At 45.8% G+C, this 20256-nt stretch overlaps 1 protein-coding gene across 1 annotated transcript; it reads right to left on the bottom strand.

The window, feature by feature from the left end:
- Positions 1-1727: 1727 nt before the first annotated feature.
- LOC121684588 lies at positions 1728-4570 on the bottom strand. Its single transcript, XM_042064648.1, has 2 exons — positions 3320-4570; positions 1728-3197 (listed from the first exon to the last, which is right to left on the bottom strand). The coding sequence occupies exons 1-2, from the start codon at positions 4568-4570 to the stop codon at positions 1728-1730; spliced, it is 2721 nt and encodes a 906-aa protein (XP_041920582.1).
- Between the last annotated feature and the right edge of the window lie 15686 nt (positions 4571-20256).

Here is a 20256-nt window from a genome sequence, read left to right as displayed (position 1 = left end):
CAGCGTCTAGGGCAACCTAGACCAATGCGGCGGCCGGGCAACCGGCGTCCAGGGCAACCTGGACCATAAGCACTTCACGATCTGGGCGCCCAGTGACTAGCGAGCTAGTACATCGTGACGAGCCAGGCCACCGGCATCCAGAGCAACCTGGATTTTAGTGCTTATGCGAGCTGGGCAACCAACGTCTAGGGCAACCTAGACCACGAGACGTGCCGGGCTACCGGCGTCCAAGGCAACCTGGACCATTAGCTGGGCAACCAGCGTCTAGGGCAACCTAGACCAAGTGATGGCCGGGCAACCGGCATCCAGGGCAACCTGGACCAAACTGGGCAACCAGCGTCTAGGGCAACCTAGACGAGCATCACGAGCCGGGCAACCGGCGAGTATTGACCTGAACCATAAGCGTCGAACGAGCAACCAGTGAAGAGGGCAACAGGCCCGTGGCTGAGACTAAATCACCGCAAGCTACCGGCATGCTGGGCCCCGATACGTTACGGCGATTAGAGCAGGCGAATGCCAGAATTTAACCACCGCCACCAGAATTTGAGAAGGTAAAGAGGTACCTGAGTTAGCGTGAGAGAGTAATTTCTGAGCATCGAAAACATCATGAGGCGTTAGTCTGATGTATGATGTGTAGGCGTCGGATGACCACCTTCCTAGCGTTTTGATGGATGACGTGGACAGCCCTTTTTGGGCGGCAGTCGTGGCTGCGCCAATCCGGAATGAGTGTGAAGTGAACCTCTTTGGAGAGAGGTTACATTTGAGCAGCACGTTAGCTAGATGGCTGCTGAACCAGCGACGAGTCATGGCCTGACCGTCTGGTGTGATAAATAGGGGGGAAACTGGTGAAGTATGAGGCCGTAATTTAAGGTAATGAACCATGGAGGCGAACGGGCATAATGCATTGTTTATTTTTACAATTGAAATAGTAGTACCACGACCAGAAGTATCGGTTTTAGAATATTTCAGACAAATGGTGAAATAAGTGGGGAAAAAAGAAAGATCAGAGAGAGAGAGATTACGCGTGGGGTCGTACAGAGAATTTGTAGTGAATTCTCCGCACCGCATGAAGCCATAGAAAGCCGAGAGGAAGACGGCCTCCAGCAGGCTATCAACGTACTCTGAGTGGTAGCCGCGTCTAAGCACCGCCACCATGATGTTTAGAATATCCGCCGTAATGGGGAGGCGAGTGTCAATGGAGCGCGGGGAAGAATTTTGGAAGCCTTTGAGGAAAACAAGGGTCGTGAAGCCTGGCGTGGAATTGTAAACCGGCGACTGTTTTGCGAATTGACGCAAGTTTGAGGCCGCGGTGATCAAAGCAGTAGACCAGGAAAGCGCAGACGGTAGAAATGAGAACTGGGAGGATAGGTGTGTGGTGGTGCTGACAAAATATGGAGAACCAGGACCAGGCTGAATTATAGGCTTTGATTGTGGACTTAGCGACGCCTTTTAACATATACGTTTTGGCTTTCTCTAATAGTGAACTGAGGCAAAGAGGATTTAATCCAGAATCAGCTCGGCGAAACGAGGGCACGGTGTGGACACTTTGTTGGCTGAAGGGCAGAGCCGGTGGAATTCCTGCAAACGGAGACGAGAGAGGGCGTCAGCTTGAACGTTAAAATAACCGGGGACATGAATGGCATTTGCGATGAAATTGTGTATAACAGAGTGCCAGGTGAGCCTCCTTAAAAGGGACATTATTTTAGGGCAGCGAGAGCGACCTTTGTTTACGATGCCACTACTGCCTCGTTGTCACAGAAGAAAGTGATGCACTTTCTTGACCAGTGGGTACCCCAGAGTACGCAGGCTACCACGATGGGATACAGCTCGAAGAGGGCGGACGAGGCAGCATCGGAGGCGAATGCCATAAATTCGTCCGACCATCTTTCTGCGAACCACGCGTCTTTATACAATCCCCCAAAACCGAGAGACGGAGCGGCATCCGTGAACAGCTCGAGAGAGACAGACGAATCAGAGTGATCATTATAGAAAAATGAGATGCCGTTCCATTCAGCAAGCAATTTAGACCAGAAACCAAGATCCGACTGACAACCCAGGTCGAGCACGACGGGGTCGGATAAATTGACAACGGAGTGGGCCAGAATTAACAGGCGAGAAATAAAGGAGCGACCCTGCGGAATGATGCGCATGGCAAAATTCAGATGACCCAAGAGAGAGAGAAGGTCTCGCTTGGTCACCGTGCCCACAGAGAGAAATGAGGCGGACACTTCGCGAATCCTAGCTAATTTTTCCCCCGGGAGAGAGGCCCGCATTGCAACCGAGTCGAGGATAATGCCCAGAAATTCGAGAGAGTGAACGGGGCCCAGAGTCTTCTCCGCCGACAGAGGGACACCGAGCTCCAAGAATACAGCGCGAAGGACGTCCAGACCTGAACTAGACCCCGCTGGGAAATCAATTAGCAGGAAGTCGTCCAGGAGGTGGAGGACGAACGGGAGGCGGCAGACGTTGAGCAAAATCCAGCACAGTGCTTCCGACAGACAATTGAAAATGTGGGGACTACTCCTGCAGCCGAACGTGAGCCGCACGGCGAAATAAAAGTTGGACTGCCACTTAACGCAGAACAACGGCCAATCAGCGGGATGAATCGGCATAACCTTGAACGCGTCTGTGATGTCGGCCTTAGCCAGGAGAGCGCCCCTGCCGGCGATTTTAATAAGGCAAATGGCATTGTCGACGGAAGCGTAGTGGAGTGAAAACGGTTCAAGGGGAATCATTTCATTAACGCTGGACCAGATGTCGGAGTGAGGCGAGGACATGTCGAAGATCAGCCTTTTCTTACCGGAGTACTTCCGAGTGGCCACGCCGAGGGAATTAACGCGGAAGGGGCAGAAAGGAGGGACAGAGAAAGGGCCGAGAATATAGCCTTTATTAAGTTCCTTTGACAGGAGTTCGGACACGACAGAAGGTTCGGCCAGGGCAGACTGCAGGTTCCTAGCCACGTACGAGTCAGAGAGGGGGGACAGGACACCAACCCTAAACCCCTGAGAGAGACCAGTGAGCAAAAAATCAACAAACACAGAGTCAGGATGGGCAGAGAGATAATATGACAAAACGGATACATTAATAGGCGTGGACGGGTGAGACGCTAGAATTTCTTTGCAGAAACCACCTTTCCTCCCCGCGGCGGCCTTACGCGACGGGGGCATACGGACTTTGGATGAGGGTCCTTGCACTGGCTACAGACATGGGAGAAAAGACAGTTAGTATGGGAGCAGACGCCCTCGTTAAAATTGTTGCAGATAGCGAGCCCGTTAAAATAGGAAACGGGCCACCCTTGCCTATCGAGAGGAGCCCTTACGCCGTCGCCCCGGGCAGTGGCCGGAACGGAAGGTGCGCTGAAGACTGTCTGAGGACACAGACTGGCCGAGTGGCCGTGGGAGCTACAAATATTGCAGCTGAGCGATCGCTGACTGCTGAAGTGCCTGACCAGCAGCTCCGTGTCGACGACGGACCAGTCTAAACGGGAATTGTAGAGGGAAATGTAGGAAGCAGACTTTGCGGAGAACGAGTTGTGATATTGATAGAACAGCGTGCCCCCATAACGCTGATTAAAATCGGCCATCATAGCGAGATACGTGTCCAGTTCCAGTCGGCGATCAGGGAAGGCACTGCAGAGGACATTGCGGTACATGCCGAAGGCAATCACGAAGTCACAGAACGACAGGCTCTTTGAAAGCCTCGGGTCAGAATTTTTGAGGATGACTGAGACGTCACCGCAGTCAACGAGCTGACGGTCGACAGCGGGAGATGGCAATAACAAGGAAGCGAGATTAACGTCTTTACCTTGAATGATGTTCTGCCGGAGTTGCGGAGAGATTGAGACCGCGGAGGGAGCAACGAAGCCCCTACCCAGCGGAGGAGCAGGGAGAGCCGATGCCAGGCTGAAGACAGGCACGGCCAGAGCGCAGAGGGAAACAGCGGCAGACGCTGCAGGCGGAATAGCTGCGCTGCAGCTCGGGGCCGGGAGGGAGGCCGGCCACTGGAGAGAGGCGAGAGCCGGAGGCGCCGTGGGAGGCGAGGACGACGGAGGGGCCGGGCGCCGGGTCTCCAGCGCTTGAATCCTGGAATCGATGGCCCTCACCGAAGCAGCGAGGGAGAGAACGGCATCCAGGATGGGCTGAGGCGTGGCCGGAGCGACCAGGGCGGGGGTAGCCGGGGCTGGAGTGGCCGGGGGCCGAGCGGAAGGTGGCCGCCCACGCGGCGCCGGGGCGACGTGCCTGGCCTTGGCACGGCGTTTCCTCGGAGGCTGCTCAGGCTCCTCCGGGTCGGCCGCGGGAGCAGGAACGGGACCCGACAGACCAGCCGCAACGGGGACAGCGGGACTGCCGATGGCATTGTGTGCGAGAAGCACGAGGTCACCCTTCCGCAGGCCGGCGTCGAAGGGAATCCCCGCCTCCGTCAACGCCGCCGCGATATCGACAGCGGAGAAACGGGCCCAGTCGGACTTGGCCTGGATCGACCTGACGCTCCTCCTGGGCTGGGTTGGAGGAACGACGTCCGAGTCCGAGTCAGACGACTCGATTTGGAGCAGAGGAGAACCGACGGACATGGTCCGTGTGTTCGGCCCCTAGATTGGCAAGGTAAGGTTGAAACGTGATTCGTTCAGAGCAACAAAGACGACTGCAATAGGACGTCAAGGTCAGCGTACTGAGAAGTAGAAGCAGTGTTAGGTGGTACATATTTAAAGAGCCCGCTGAATTCCTATAGGCTAGCGCTGATTAAATGAGTGAATGATCAGATTGCGGGGCTTTCCCGAAAGTAGGCAGTTACTATTGGCTCCGAGTAAGCATGGGAGGAGTAAGGCTACACTACGAGTCTTCCTAATAGAACTTTCGCTGAAGCTACCATTTCCTTAAACGTGACAGGGAGTTTTTCATGATCCACACCACAGTAGAAGATGTCAGGAAAAGTTAGTTTTTATGATTTGGAATTTGGCCTCAAAGAGATACAAGTAGGAATATAGGATACAATAATCTGGGCCGTGGTCATGGTCAAGAGAGGACGTCGACATCAGCTGTCCAGATCCACATCACATGGCTCTGCTCAGGCTCGCTCCTGACTATGCTGGATGTGGGCTCAAACCCAGTCAAAAGCTGACATTCGTAGGACTTGATCTGGAATGCATGCTAGCCAAACTCTCTGAAGAGACAGACAGACATATCACAGTGCTTGAGACATTTTCATAAGGGCCACACAGTCTCCATGCTTCAATGCCTGAAACTGGTCTGCTAGCTGCAGCCTCAGCAACAGTGCCACTCGGCCTGCTGCACATGCACGTATTCCAAGCCTGCCAGCCACCGTGTCAACCCTTCTCGAGACAAACACAGGTGGCTGACAGTGGACGATATTGCTGGTCAGCCCCCTGTTCGTGGCTGGGGTGCTGTGATTGAGGGATGCACTGCCAGAAGTGTATTGATACCGTCAATAAATCACCTCTACGGTGTTCATTTTAGGACATCCTGAGATCTCAGTCTCAGGTGTCAGACTGAAACGAAAAGGCACCAGGTCTTGTATGAAAAGGCATCAGGTCACAGGCAAATCAGCATCAGAGTAACCTAAAAGTCAGTCAGTCTCAGAAAAACCTGTCATCTTCAGACAAAACGGCATTAGGTCTCGGAAAAAATGGTCTTGGACCATTTTTATTATTTTTTTTTTCATAAAGAGTGTTTCATTTTAACATACTGCTTAGGTACAAAATACAACATCTTTCAAACTCCATCAACTTAGTCAACTCAAAACACAGAAATACAGTGTTTGATGTGTGCATATTTTCCAAAATGATATTCTCTTTTTAATTGGACTGACATAAGACTATATAGATTAACTTTATCCATTTTTAAATTCTCTAATAACTTAACATCCTTTATTCATTTCCTCTTCAGTGTTTAAACAGTCCTTGCTTTCAATGTGCAGTCACTGTGCCCTGTCAGAAACCATCACTGGAGGATGCTGTGGCGCAACTGACCACAGTGCCTGCACCACACTCGGGCTCATGTGCCCACAGAACCACAATTTTTTATATGAATTTAAAACTGCTAGATTAACATTATTGGAATGCTAAAGATGTCTTTAAGTTTCAGCCATGGGCTCAGGCTACAGTTATGTACATTAGATTAGTGGGCTCCCATAGAAACACAGTTCAGTGGTGTGTGCTCGATGATGAAATTAGATGACGTATTCCATTTTGCTCTCCTGTGTTTGTCTTTGGAGAGTTGACGAGTGACTTTGATAAACCACTGACTACATCACATATTAAAAGAACAAGACCTGACTGATGACTTTTATTGGAATCACGGAATATCTGTTAACTAAATGTTCTGCTGTTTTTCAACTTCTATGTACAAACTATACTTACCAGAGTAACGTCACTGTTAAACCTCTGTTAAATGCCTGAGTGAGAAAACTATGAAATATGACGGACAACAGAACTGTAAATGTTTTTGTGTCATTGTTTACGATGGATAGCTTGGACTTAGCACCCGAAGTGGCCTATGTGACTGCTGTCATTGGAATTTTAATTTATCTATTTGCAATGTGTGCTAATTTGATTCTTCTAGGAATTATAGCTGTCCATGTACATCTGCATCAGCCCATGTACATTTTGCTGTTCAGTTTATCTTTCAATGAAGTTGTAGGGCTCAGTGCAATGGTTCCACCAGTTGTCTATAATCTGCTGTTAGAACACAGATACACAAGTTTCCTTGCATGCTTCTTTCAGGGTTTACTCCTGCATTTGTATGCTGGTGCCTCCTACCTCATTTTGTCAGCAATGGCTTTTGATAGATACATAGCTATATGCCACCCTCTTAGATATCATGCAATTATGTCCAAAACTGTAGTCAAATATATCTTAATATTATGTTGGTTAATTAATTTCCTTCTGGTGGGTTTTGTATTTGGGCTTACCTTGCGTTTCCCAATTTGTTCAACACACATCACTAATTTTTATTGTGACAATATTACAATACTAAGGATGACTTGTGCAACAGACATTACCATAAACAATATTTACGGTTTATTTATCACAGGTTTTTATCATGGAGTTGGTCTGTTTTCAATTGTGTTTTCCTATACATTTATTCTAATTGCATGTTTCAAAAATAAGAACTCAGATGCTAGATCAAAGGCTTTGTATACATGTGCTACACACTTCCTTGTGTTTGTGGTCTATGAATGCTCTGCTGTTGTAGTTGTTCTTGTATACAGAATTCCTCAAAGCCCTGTAAATCTGAAGAAGTTCATGGCAATGTCATTTGTATTATTTCCTTCTTGTCTCAACCCAATCATATATGGAGCAAAAACAAAAGAGATAAAGCAGAAGATAAAACAGTTATACAACCACAAAATATTTCACAGAAATGCTTTGGGGAAACCAAGACTGAACACAATGAACACAATAACTGGGTGAGCCTCATTTGACATCTCATACAAAGATAGCAAATGGTCCTTACATTTTAGCATATATAAAGTATGTTTTATGTATAAAGTATGTTCATATATTTATGTTTATGTGTTTGTTTCTTGGCAGATAGTTTTGTCCATAGTGACTACAACAATATCAATACAATATTGCATTGTCATTCAAATTAACACATTAAAGTTAAAAAGTCATGACCCTGTAAACAGAATTAATTAATTAGATAATCTAATAATTAGATTAGGTTTTCTGAATACAGAATATTCTGTAAGTGTTTCAGATAATGTATGTCAAATCTACTTCAATTTGTGTAATAGGCTAGCCTGGAAAATCCAGACCCTAGTAATCTAGAAAGATTAAGGGTCTGGCCACGAACAATGTAATGGCCCAACTCTAGGAGCGTCACCAAGCATGTATTTGAAAATCTCACTGCACGCAATTGGATAACACTAGACCAATGTTTACTCTGAATGATTCCGGACTTCGACGCAATTGGATAACACTACGATCAATGTTTACTGACCTTCAACTTTGCAGCGCTGTCGTCATCAGTTTAGCTGTATATCACCCTATGATACCGATTTGATTGGTTCCCCGAGATGCAAGGGGTAAAAGTAACGTGTATCATTGCTCATTGCCAGAGTGTCTCGCAGAGACAATTACATTGTGCTCTCGCGAGAACTCTTGATTTCCAGGGTAGTAATAGTCAGGAGGACCATGTGAAAAGAAAATATGACACAATTTTCATTGTTGTCAAACTGTTTTGTCAAAATGGTCTTTCCATAGAGGGAAATACTAAATGTCATCTCAGAGAAGCCAGTGTATGTCCATGTTTATTCTCTGATTTCTCTGTAATTGTTGTCTATGATAATTGTGAATGAAATGTAACTTTTAAAAAAACACATTTGAATTTCAAAATATTTTAATGAAATGTAACTGAACGTTAAAAGCGTTCATTCTTCAGTTCTCTTTCAATTCTCTTTTGAATCTAACAAAATTGTTTGTTTGCCTCTTCCATGGTCCGTGTACTTTTGCGTTCATTCAGTATTCTTATTAAGTTAAATGGAAAATGAAAAAACAAGTGGTATGTGACTTTTTGAGGTTCTATAATAACTTGCTAAATAAAAATGATGTCGTATTTTGACATATTCCAGGGATTACAAAGACAATGTTGACTTAATGAATGGATAATGTAAAATGCGAAATGCAATAAAAAAAAATTCATGTCATTCTGAAAGTGTTATTCGGACAGTAGGCTGCCGAAAAGATCTTAACTAGATGTTCTGCAACAATGGCTCCTTTGGTTGCGGCCATATATTTTCACCGGATTGGACCAGTCTCTACAAATGTTTAAACAGCGATGCGGGGTTGGCTGTGCTAAATGGGATAAATGCAGACACCAAATTTCCCTCACGGGATCAAAAGAGTATATATACTTATCCTTAGTTGTGTTTGCTTCTTAAAAAGATGTTGGCCAAAGGCATATTTCTTATGCATGTCCCTCTATAACTCATAAAACAATGCACAGTGTCCATATCTCAGATAATCTGATAGCTCTACAGTAATATGACCTTGGTAAACAATTTATAACGTTTCATTAATACGATCTTTAGAGAGAGAAGAATCCTGAATGGGCCCCATTCCTAGGTGAAGGCCAGACAGTTTCCACACCAGTAGTCTGTGCTTCCCTCTGGTGGTCAGGGTGGGTGTTTGATGTTTTAAGCCCCCAATGCCGTCTTCCAGGCAGCGCCGCTTGGAAGGCACTAGGATTAGGGTTAGGAAATTAGAATTAAAATTAGTTTTGGTGAGTGGTTGTTTTGACCATTATGCACTGGCCAGTTGTCCCCGCCCCACTAATCCCATCTAAAAGTCAAATAAAATAAAATAAAAGTTAAAAAGAAGAGATAAAAGAGATGAGTTATAAAAAAGACACAGAGTGGTTTAAAACTTTAATTGAATTTTTCATTAAAACCTTTTGGGTGTAATGTTTGAAGTTTTAAAATCCACAATCTCTCTGCTCTTTTCCTCTGTAAAACGGTCCAGCCTGGGTTCCCTTCAAGGCCACAGACCCTCAAATGTGTGATGTCGTGCGTCTGAAAGTGTGTGACGAGGTAAGTGTTGAGTGTATTTTTGTGTATGTTGTGCAGATGTTGTTTGAGGCGTGTGCGTAGTGTATGTCCAGTTTCCCCAATGTACAGCATGTGACAGTAAGTGCAGGCGATAGCATAAACTAAATTGGGAGTGTCTAAATTTAAAGGGTTAATGGGTGCAGAACAGTGACTATGGATATTGGTGATAAATAAGTGAGGGGTGAAATGTAGGTTTTCTTTAGGGGGTGGGGGTTGTAAGTGACGGGTGAAGGTGGTGCGTATGAGGAGGTCTTTGAGGTTTTTATTGCGTCTATATGCGGAGATGAGTGTGTGGTGTTGGAAGGTGGGGTGTGTTGTTTGGAATTCAGTATAATGTTGTTTCAGTGTGTGGTGTAGGTGTTGTATGCCGTGTGCATAGGTGCCAATAAGGGGCAGGAGATGGGGTGGGTCAGGGTTGGGATTAGGAAGAGGGTTGGGGTTAGGGTTAGGAAAAGGGTTGGGTTTAGGGTTAGGAAAAGGGGTGGGGTTAGGGTTAGGGTTAGGAAAAGGGGTGGGGTTAGGGTTAGGAAGGGGGTTGGGGTTAGGAAAAGGGTTGGGATTAGGATCTGGGTTGGGGTCAGGTTAGGGGAACATGATATTTGGTGGAGTGGGTGACTGTGAGTGCACTGGCCGATTGGATCCAACCACACCAACAAGGAGGGCAATAAGGGTATGAAAAGGTCAACTGTCTATAAATAAAATAATATGTATATGAAAAATATTTAATTAAGAAATAGGTATATTAGAAAAGGGAAAGAAAGAAGAAAAATAAATAAATAAATACTTAATGAAGGGTTAGGATAAGGGGTTGGGTTTAGGCCAAGGGGCTGGTTAGGATAAGGGGTGGGGGGCTGGAGTCGACCTTGGGGGTTGAGGTTAGCCTGAGGGTGGGGGTAAGGGTTGGCTAGTTATTAGTGTTGGCCTTAGGATAGGGGTTGGGGTTAGGCTAAGGGGCTGGGGTTGGAATGTAGCCAAGTGGCTGGAGGTTAGGTTAAGGGGTGGGGGTTAGGTTAAGGAGTGGGGGTTGGAGGTTAGGTTAAGGGGTGGGGGTTGGAGGTTAGGTTTAGGGATGGGGGTTAGGTTAAGGGGTGGGGGTTGGAGTTTTAGCCAAGTGGCTGGAGGTTATGTTTAGGGATGGGGGTTAGGTTAAGGGGTGGGGGTTGGAGTTTAGCCAAGTGGCTGGAGGTTAGGTTTAGGGATAGGGGTTGGGGTTTGGGCCAAGCAGCTGGGTGGGGTTAAAGCTAGGGACTGGGGCTAAAAGAAAAAGAAAAAAGTAAGTGCAAGAAATGGGGCTGGGAGTAAGGGATAGACTAAAACCAGGAAAAGTGCTATAAGTGCTAGAAATCAAAAAGTGCTATAAGTGCTCAAAATCAAAAGTGTAAAATTCATGAGAAACAACCTTTGAAAATAAACACGACACTGCAGAAATAAAAAGTAAACACATCTAAATTGTGTAAGGTGAAAATGAATAATAAAAAGTAAAAGTCCTGGGTTAGTCTAGGGGAAATGGAAAAATGGGGTGAACTGGGGTGGAGAACTTAATAGACTAAGAAGAGGGGGGGGGGGGGGTTATAACAAAGTAATAAGGGATTAATAACATTGTAATAAGAGTTTTTTTATATAAATAAATAAGACAGGACCTGGGAGAAAAGGGGAAGGAAAGATGTAGCTTTATTGAGAAACAGAAGGAAACAGGAGTGGATTAATTGAGACCAAGGGGGAAGAAAGTGTGAAGTTTATTTATCCAGCTCCGTTCTGCTCGTTGCCTCTGTGCTCGGGTCCAGCCGGGGTTGCTCTCGAGACCACAAATGCCAAGGTGTGCAGTGCTGTGTTGCTGGAAATGTGTGACTATATGGGTGGTGCGTGAGTTCCTAGAAATGGTGTATAGATGCTGTTTGAGTCTGGTTTTGATTGAGTGACCTGTTTCTCCTATATACTGTAAGTGACATTTATTGCATGTGATGATGTAGACAGCATTTGTGGTGTCTAGTGAGAGGGGTGTGTTAGGGGCAGAAAGGTGTGAGTGAAGGTTAGTGATGAAGTGTTGTGGTTTGAAGAAGGAGTCCTGTGGTGATGGCTTGAGTGGGGGCTTCCTGGAGAACCGTGATCTAATGAGGAGGTCTTGAAGGTTTTTGTTTTTACGGAAAGCTGAGATGAGTCTGTGATGTTGGAAGTGAGTGTGGGAGGACTGAAAGTGGGTGAAGTGTTGTTTGAGAGTGTGGTGCAAGTGTGTGGTGGGTTGTGAAAAGGTAGTGACTAGTGGAATGAAAGGTGTGGCAGTGGGGTTGGGGTCAGGAGTGGGGTTGGGGGGGGGCATTATGGTGGGAGGAGAATTAGTGTCAGAGCGAGTGGGAGCAAGAAGGGTCAGGGTGTCTGTTTTAATTTTCCTTAGAAATCTTTTTGAATATCCACGGGGGCGGAGGGCTCTAAAGAGAATTTCTATCGCTTCCTGGAGGTCTGTGGGATAAGTGCAGATACGGTGGAAACGAATGATTTGTGATTTAATGATGCCTCGGAAAGTGTGTTTGGGGTGGTAACTGGATTTATGCAAAAGTGCGTGCGTATCAGTGGGTTTGAAGAAAATTTTAGTACTGAGGGAACTATGTGTTGGAGTGGATGGTGTAAGAAAAAGTGTGGTGTCCAGGAAATTGACTGAGTGAGGGTCAATTGTGGATTTCAGTTTAATTGTAGTGTGGTGTGTGTTGAGTATGTTCATAAAGTCAGTGAATTGGTCTAGTGTGTGAGTCCAGGCGCCGATGATATCATCCAGGAAGCGATAGAAAAAGAGGGGTTTCAGGGGACATTTGGCTAAGGCTTCTTGCTCCCACTCGCTCATAAAGATGTTGGCATATGCGGGGGCGAATCTCTGGCCCATGGCAGTTCCATGGATTTGTAAAAACAGTTTGTCATCGAATTCAAAGTCATTATGGGTTAAGCAGATTTCTAAAAGTTGAAGTAAGGTATTGTCTGGGCGTGTGGGATCTGGAAATTGAGTAAACTTGTGCTGTACTGCTTGAAGGCCTGAGATGGTGTCTATGTTTGTATAGAGACTGTCAACATCGATGGTGAACAGGTAAGTATGGTTGGGAACTGCCATGGGCCGGATTTTATGTATGAAATCATATGTGTCTTGTATGTATGTGGGGTGTTTAGTGGAGAGGGGATTAAGAAAATGATCTATGAAAAAAGAAATGTTATAAGTGGTGGAACTACAATCTGAAACTATAGGTCTACCAGGAGGGACTGCGAAGGGAATTGTCCATGAGTCAGGTGGCTTGTGGATTTTGGGGAGAAGATAAAAGGCGCGGGGTCTGGGTTGGTCTGGTCCGATCAGGAAATCAAATTGTTTTTTGGTTATGGAATGATTGGTGTATAATGAAAGGACCAGATTGCGAACTTTTTCTTGAAGGGATTGAGTGATGGGTTTGTAATGGAGTGGGTTGGAAAGTTGCCTGTTGGCTTCTAGGAGGTATTGGTGAGTGTCTAGAATAACTATTTTGGAACCCTTGTCGGCTGGTTTAATGATGATGTTTGGGTTGTGGCAAAGTTGGAAAATTGCTCTTTTTTCTGCTGGGGAGATGTTGGGGTGGCTGGAGTCAAAAGGGCGGGAGAGATAGGTGGACAGGGAATGGAGATCTTGCCTAATGAGGGTACGTAGTCTCCCATCCACCTGGGAAGAGTCAGGTTCCCAGGTGGAGGGGAGAGTGAAGGGGACGGGCTCACGGTGGGGTTTGTGTTTAAAATGATCATGTAATTTCAAGAGTTTATGATAACCATGGATGTCCCTTCGCAGTCCCTCCCGGTCCTGGCTGGTAGGTGTGGGAATAAAAGAAAGACCTTTTTCTAGAAGTGCAGTTTGTACAGGGGAGAGAATAAGGGACTTAGACAAGTTGAGGATGAGGGAGTCAGTGTGAGGTGAAGTGTGATTCAGGGTGTGTGAGGGTGTGTCCTGATTTAGGGTCTGTGAAACGTTAAATTTAGTTGTGAACACCAGAAGTGGAGGATTTTGGAAGCTACTTCTGGGGTCCAGTGGATGTGATCAAGTGTGGTGGAAAATTGATCTGCTGGAAGTGGTTGGAGGTGGGGGAGGTGGGTGGTGATATAGCGGTTAATCTCGGTGAGATTGTACTTGTAGTGTGGGTGAATATAGGGGGAAAAATTGATGACAGGGACATAAATGTTGGTGTTGGGGAAAACTTTGGTGGCCAACTTAAACATTTTGTGAAGTTGTTTGTTGGTGGTGGCCTTAGCATTGTGCTCTCTGTTGTTGGTACCCACCGACAGGACTAACAGCTCAACGGCTTCTTGTGGGGAAGTTTTCTCAAGTAACCGGTTCATATGGTTGGCTGTGGCACCTGGGTAGCTGTCTATCTGTATGTTGGGATATGGATGAGGGGGAATACGGGCCAGATTGGAATCACCTATGAATAGTATGGGTTTGTTAGGTCTGATGTGCCACTCCTGAAGTCTATTGTTGGACCATTTGTGATAGGTAGGAGAGAAGAGGGGGAGAGAGAGAAGTGGGACTGTAGGAGTCCGAAGAAGAGGAGGGGGCCTAGGGGACAGGGGTTGTGTAGAGTGTGGTGTAGGTGAGGGTTTGTGTAGAGATAGGGGGGAGGGAGTAGGAGCCCCAGACAGTTCTACACCTGTGGAGGTGGAGGGCTCAGCATTGGGTTTTGTAAGCTGGTTAGCTTTTTTGTTTCCCTTGCTCATCATCAAGCTTGATGGTTTGGACTGTCCTGGGTCTACCCCTCCCACTTGGGTGGAACCTGGTGGAGAGAGACATGGTGTTATATCCTGTGGGACCAAATGTGTTATGAGGTGGTTAGCCTGGGTGGTGTTAGTGGTGGCCGTGTTAGGGCGTTGGGTGATTGTGGGCTGACTGTTATGAATGTGAGTGACAAGGGCTGTAACCTGTATGGTGGGTCTGTTTTTGGGTGGTGTAAGGGTAGGGGAGACCGGGAGAGTGTCAGTAGGGTGGGTGTTAGTGGGTGTAGGGTTAGGGTTAGTAAGAGGGTTTGGGGTGTCAATGGGAGAAGTGTCTATGGGTGTGGGAGTAGTGGGGGGATTTTTGGTGTGGTGTTGTGCGTTCTGAGTGGTGTGTGTGGTGTTGGGTGGGTGTTGATTGTCATCAGTATCTGAGAGTGTATCTGTCAGGTCAGGTGTGTTGATGGTAAAAGTGACCTGCTGTAAGTCAATGGAAGTGGAGAGTGAAGGGATGGATGGGGTGGTAAGTGTAAGTGTGGGATGTGGCATAACTCCCAAGTCCTGTTTAGGAGGGGGAGTAGGGGCCCTAGTGGGTGCAGGAAGAGGAGGGAATTCAGTGAGAAAAGAGGGGTCAGAAGAGTGAGTGGGTGTGGGGGGGTCCTAGGAGTGGGGGTAGTAGTATGGGGAGGGGGGGAGGTGTGTGTTGGTGTTGTGTGGGGGGAAGACTGAGGGTTGTGAAGCCGTTGAACTGTCTGTAAGGTAGTGGGTGACAGGCGGGTATGGTACCTCTTTCTGGCCCAGCCACTGGCAATCTGAAATGCCAGTGTATTGAAAGGGGAAGGGGTGGAAGTCAGTAGTGTAAGTTGTGTGTTATAGTGTTCCAGAAGAATGTCCATGTTGTGTTGCATCCAGTCTGATGTGTTCTGGTTGAGTAGTGTACGTGTATGTTGAGTGGGTAGTGCTGGTTTAATGAATTGTGTAAGTTTGGCTACTTGTCTGGTCATACCTGTGGGGAAGAGGCCTGTCTGGAGTGCATGTGAAATTATGTGTTGGTGGTGAGTGACTTGAATCAGTTTGAAGTAGTGTTTGGATTGTTGTCGGGTGAGGGGATCTGGAGGTTGTGTGAGAGGACGTGTGTAGGGTCTGTTGAATGAGGTCATGTTGTATGTGTAATGTAGTGAGTGAGTGGAAGTGAATGTATGGAAGTGAATGTATGTAGTGGTGTAGTGTAGGGAGAAGAAAAGAAACAAATATGGCAAATATGTTGGAGGGAGGATAAGGAATGGGGGCAGCTGGCTAGAAAGGAGCAAAACGGTAAAAGCCAACCTTACAGAAATTAACCAACACTAAAAACAAACAACTGAAAAGATAAAAGCCCTTACCTGTAGCGCAGACCTAGGTTTGCATACCTCATGCTTGTGTTGAGTTTGATGTTAAAGATCCACAGAGTAGTGTTCCAGATGGTAGATTGCTCAGGTTACCTCCAAAAGAGTGAGGTTGCAGTCCAAGTTCATGAAAGAGAGCACAGTCTTGACAGCCAGGTGTGTAGCAAACAGTCCAGATATGTGCTAGCATGCTAATCCATGTGGTCAGGCAGGTGGATAGGGTAGTCCTCTTACAGTGTTTGTTAAAATTTAAAAGCCAATCTTTATTTCAAATAATTTAAAACCAATTGGATTAACTAGTAAGGAATAAAAGCAGAAATACCGTGTTGCTCCTTGGAAAACTCCTGACGTTTCGGATAACTAATCCTGCATCAGAGGAGAAAGGGTTTGGGGTCCGGGTTGGGGTTAGGAGGAAGGTCTGGTGTGGGAGTGGGTGATGGGCAAGTGTTTGGAGTGTATGAGTGAGTGGGAGCAAGGCCGGCCAGAGTAAAGTGTTTGATGTGGCGGAGGAAACGTTTAGAATAATGCCTCTTACGGAGGGCTTGAAAGAGTTGTTGTATGGCATGGTGAAGGTCTGTGGGGAAGGAGCAGATGCGATGAAACCGGATGATTTGGGATTTAACTATGGATCTAAACGTGTGTTTGGGGTGATTACTGTGCTTGTGCAAAAGTGAGTGAGTGTCTGTGGGTTTAAAATAAACTTTGGAACTAAAAGATTTATGTGTAGGTGAAATGGGGGTGAAAAAGATGGTGGTGTCTAGAAAATTAATCTGGTGAGGGTCAGTTGTGGCCTTAAGTGAGATGGATGGGTGATGTGAGTTTAAGGTGTCTAAAAAAGTGTTGAAATCCTGTAGGGGGTGTGGCCAAGTAAAGTAAAAAGTGGGTTGAAGGGGGCACTTGGCTAGGGCGGCCTGCTCCCACTCACTCATGTAGATGTTGGCGTAGGAAGGTGCAAAGCGTTGACCCATGGCAGTCCCGTGTACTTGTAAGTAAAGTTTATTGTCAAAGTTAAAATCATTGTGAGTGAGACAGATTTCTAAAAGTTGCAGGAGGATGGTGTCCGGTCTGTGGGGGTCTGGGTATTTTTGAAAGGTGTTTTGAACTGCTGGTAATCCGGCGGGGGTGTTGATATTGGTGTAAAGGCTATCTACGTCTAAAGTGAAGAGGTGAGTGTGGTGTGGGACTGCCATGGGTCGAAGCCTAGTGAGGAAGTGGTATGTATCCTTGAGGTAGGAAGGGTGTCTGTTGGAAAGGGGGTTAAGATAGGAGTCAATATAGATGGAAATGTTGTATGTGGTGCTGTTGCAATCTGACACAATGGGACGACCAGGAGGAACCTGAGAGGGAACTGTCCAAGTGTGTGGGGGTTTGTGAATTTTGGGGAGGAGATAAAATTGTCGTGGTCGGGGGTGGTCCGGTCCTTGTACTGTTCTCAGACGCTTTCTGCTAACTGTGCCGAGTTACAAATTCTGAATCTGCCTCGATAATTATTCTACTTTGTCTTTTATTACTTTTTTTACTACTTTTGCCTTTGTTTTTGCTTACTAATTATTCTTTATTTTTAAATGATTTTACCTTGTGTTTTATGTTTTCTTTTTATTATGATCTTTACCTTTTAACTATTCTTTGACTATATTGCCCTTCTATGCTTTTATTTGTTATTATCGTTTGGTTTTGTTTATGTAAAGCACATTGAATGACCTCTGTGTATGAAATGTGCTATATAAATAAACTTGACTTGACTTGACTTGACTTGTAAAAATATACTTTGTTTATGGTTAATGAAGTGTTGTTGATAAAGTGAGGTGACTAACAGGCGGATTTCAGACTGTGCTGCGGGTTGGGTGGACTGTGCTATGGGTGTATAAAACTGGGTGTTGTTGAGCTGTCTGTGTGCTTCAGTGAGGTAGTGATGGGTGTCCATGATAACAATTTTGGAACCCTTGTCCGCCGGTTTGATGACTATATTTTTATTGGGGAAAACTGTAGAAGCATATTTGTAGAGGATGAGGAACTGTCTGATGTTGGTGTTTTTGGGGTCGTGGTCCTTGTTGTTGAGGCCCACTGACAAGACCACCGACTTCACTTGGGGAAGGGGGGTGGTTTTCTGTAAGAGTTTGGCAAAGTGGTAGGTGGTGGTTCCAGGGTAACTGTCAATTTGTATATCGGGATGGGTGAAGGGGGGAATCCTGTAGAGATTGGAATCTCCTATGAAAACTAGTGGTTTGTGTATTGAAATTGACCATTCTTCCAGTTTGTTTCTGAGGGCACGGTGGTAAGTGGGGTGGAAGAGGTGTGTAGTGGGTGGTGTGGGTTGTAAGAGGAGGTTGGAGATGGTGTGTGGTGCAGTGTGGGGTGTGGAAGGGATAGGAGGGTTGGGTGTCTCCGGCGGTCCCACAGCTTTTGATGGAGAGGGTTAAGGTTAGGGTTAGGAGCCTTGAAGTCGACAGTTGCAGTGCTGCCTTGAAGTCGACGGTGGGGGCTTAAAACACCATTGAGCACTCAGGTGCAGCAAAATGAGGCCTTGTTAACTATTATTTCAAATCAGTCAGGGATTGGAGAAGGCTGGATCGATAATTCGCTGTGAGGTGAAAATAAGAGCCAGTTCCTTAAACGTGACAGGGAGTTTTTCATGATCCACACCACAGTAGAAGATGTCAGGAAAAGTTAGTTTTTATGATTTGCAATTTGGCCTCAAAGAGATACAAGTAGGAATATAGGATACAATAATCTGGGCCGTGGTCATGGTCAAGAGAGGACGTCGACATCAGCTGTCCAGATCCACATCACATGGCTCTGCTCAGGCTCGCTCCTGACTATACTGGATGTGGGCTCAAACCCAGTCAAAAGCTGACATTCGTAGGACTTGATCTGGAATGCATGCTAGCCAAACTCTCTGAAGAGACAGACAGACATATCACAGTGCTTGAGACATTTTCATAAGGGCCACACGGTCTCCATGCTTCAATGCCTGAAACTGGTCTGCTAGCTGCAGCCTCAGCAACAGTGCCACTCGGCCTGCTGCACATGCACGTATTCCAAGCCTGCCAGCCACCGTGTCAACCCTTCTCGAGACAAAACACAGGTGGCTGACAGTGGACGATATTGCTGGTCAGCCCCCTGTTCGTGGCTGGGGTGCTGTGATTGAGGGATGCACTGCCAGAAGTGTATTGATACCGTCAATAAATCACCTCTACGGTGTTCATTTTAGGACATCCTGAGATCTCAGTCTCAGGTGTCAGACTGAAACGAAAAGGCACCAGGTCTTGGATGAAAAGGCATCAGGTCACAGGCAAATCAGCATCAGAGTAACCTAAAAGTCAGTCAGTCTCAGAAAAACCTGTCATCTTCAGACAAAACGGCATTAGGTCTCGGAAAAAATGACCACAACTGCGCAACTGACCACAGTGCCTGCACCACACTCGGGCTCATGTGCCCACAGAACCACTATTTTTTATATGAATTTAAAACTGCTAGATTAACATTATTGGAATGCTAAAGATGTCTTTACGTTTCAGCCATGGGTTCAGGCTACAGTTATGTACATTAGATTAGTGGGCTCCCATAGAAACACAGTTCAGTGGTGTGTGCTCGATGATGAAATTAGATGACGTATTCCATTTTGCTCTCCTGTGTTTGTCTTTGGAGAGTTGACGAGTGACTTTGATAAACCACTGACTACATCACATATTAAAAGAACAAGACCTGACTGATGACTTTTATTGGAATCACGGAATATCTGTTAACTAAATGTTCTGCTGTTTTTCAACTTCTATGTACAAACTATACTTACCAGAGTAACGTCACTGTTAAACCTCTGTTAAATGCCTGAGTGAGAAAACTATGAAATATGACGGACAACAGAACTGTAAATGTTTTTGTGTCATTGTTTACGATGGATAGCTTGGACTTAGCACCCGAAGTGGCCTATGTGACTGCTGTCATTGGAATTTTAATTTATCTATTTGCAATGTGTGCTAATTTGATTCTTCTAGGAATTATAGCTGTCCATGTACATCTGCATCAGCCCATGTACATTTTGCTGTTCAGTTTATCTTTCAATGAAGTTGTAGGGCTCAGTGCAATGGTTCCACCAGTTGTCTATAATCTGCTGTTGGAACACAGATACACAAGTTTCCTGGCATGCTTCTTTCAGGGTTTACTCCTGCATTTGTACGTTGGTGCCTCCTACCTCATTTTGTCAGCAATGGCTTTTGATAGATACATAGCTATATGCCACCCTCTTAGATATCATGCAATTATGTCCAAAACTGTAGTCAAATATATCTTAATATTATGTTGGTTAATTAATTTACTTCTGGTGGGTTTTGTATTTGGGCTTACCTTGCGTTTCCCAATTTGTTCAACACACATCACTAATTTTTATTGTGACAATATTACAATACTAAGGATGACTTGTGCAAAGGACATTACCATAAACAATATTTACGGTTTATTTATCACAGGTTTTTATCATGGAGTTGGTCTGTTTTCAATTGTGTTTTCCTATACATTTATTCTAATGGCATGTTTCAGAAATAAGGACTCAGATGCTAGATCAAAGGCTTTGTATACATGTGCTACACACTTCCTTGTG

Source organism: Alosa sapidissima, chromosome 15, assembly GCF_018492685.1.
Source record: "Alosa sapidissima isolate fAloSap1 chromosome 15, fAloSap1.pri, whole genome shotgun sequence".
Lineage (NCBI taxonomy): Eukaryota > Metazoa > Chordata > Actinopteri > Clupeiformes > Clupeidae > Alosa > Alosa sapidissima.
Note: the sequence above shows the minus strand (reverse complement) of the source record. Positions and strands in the feature narration are given on the sequence as shown.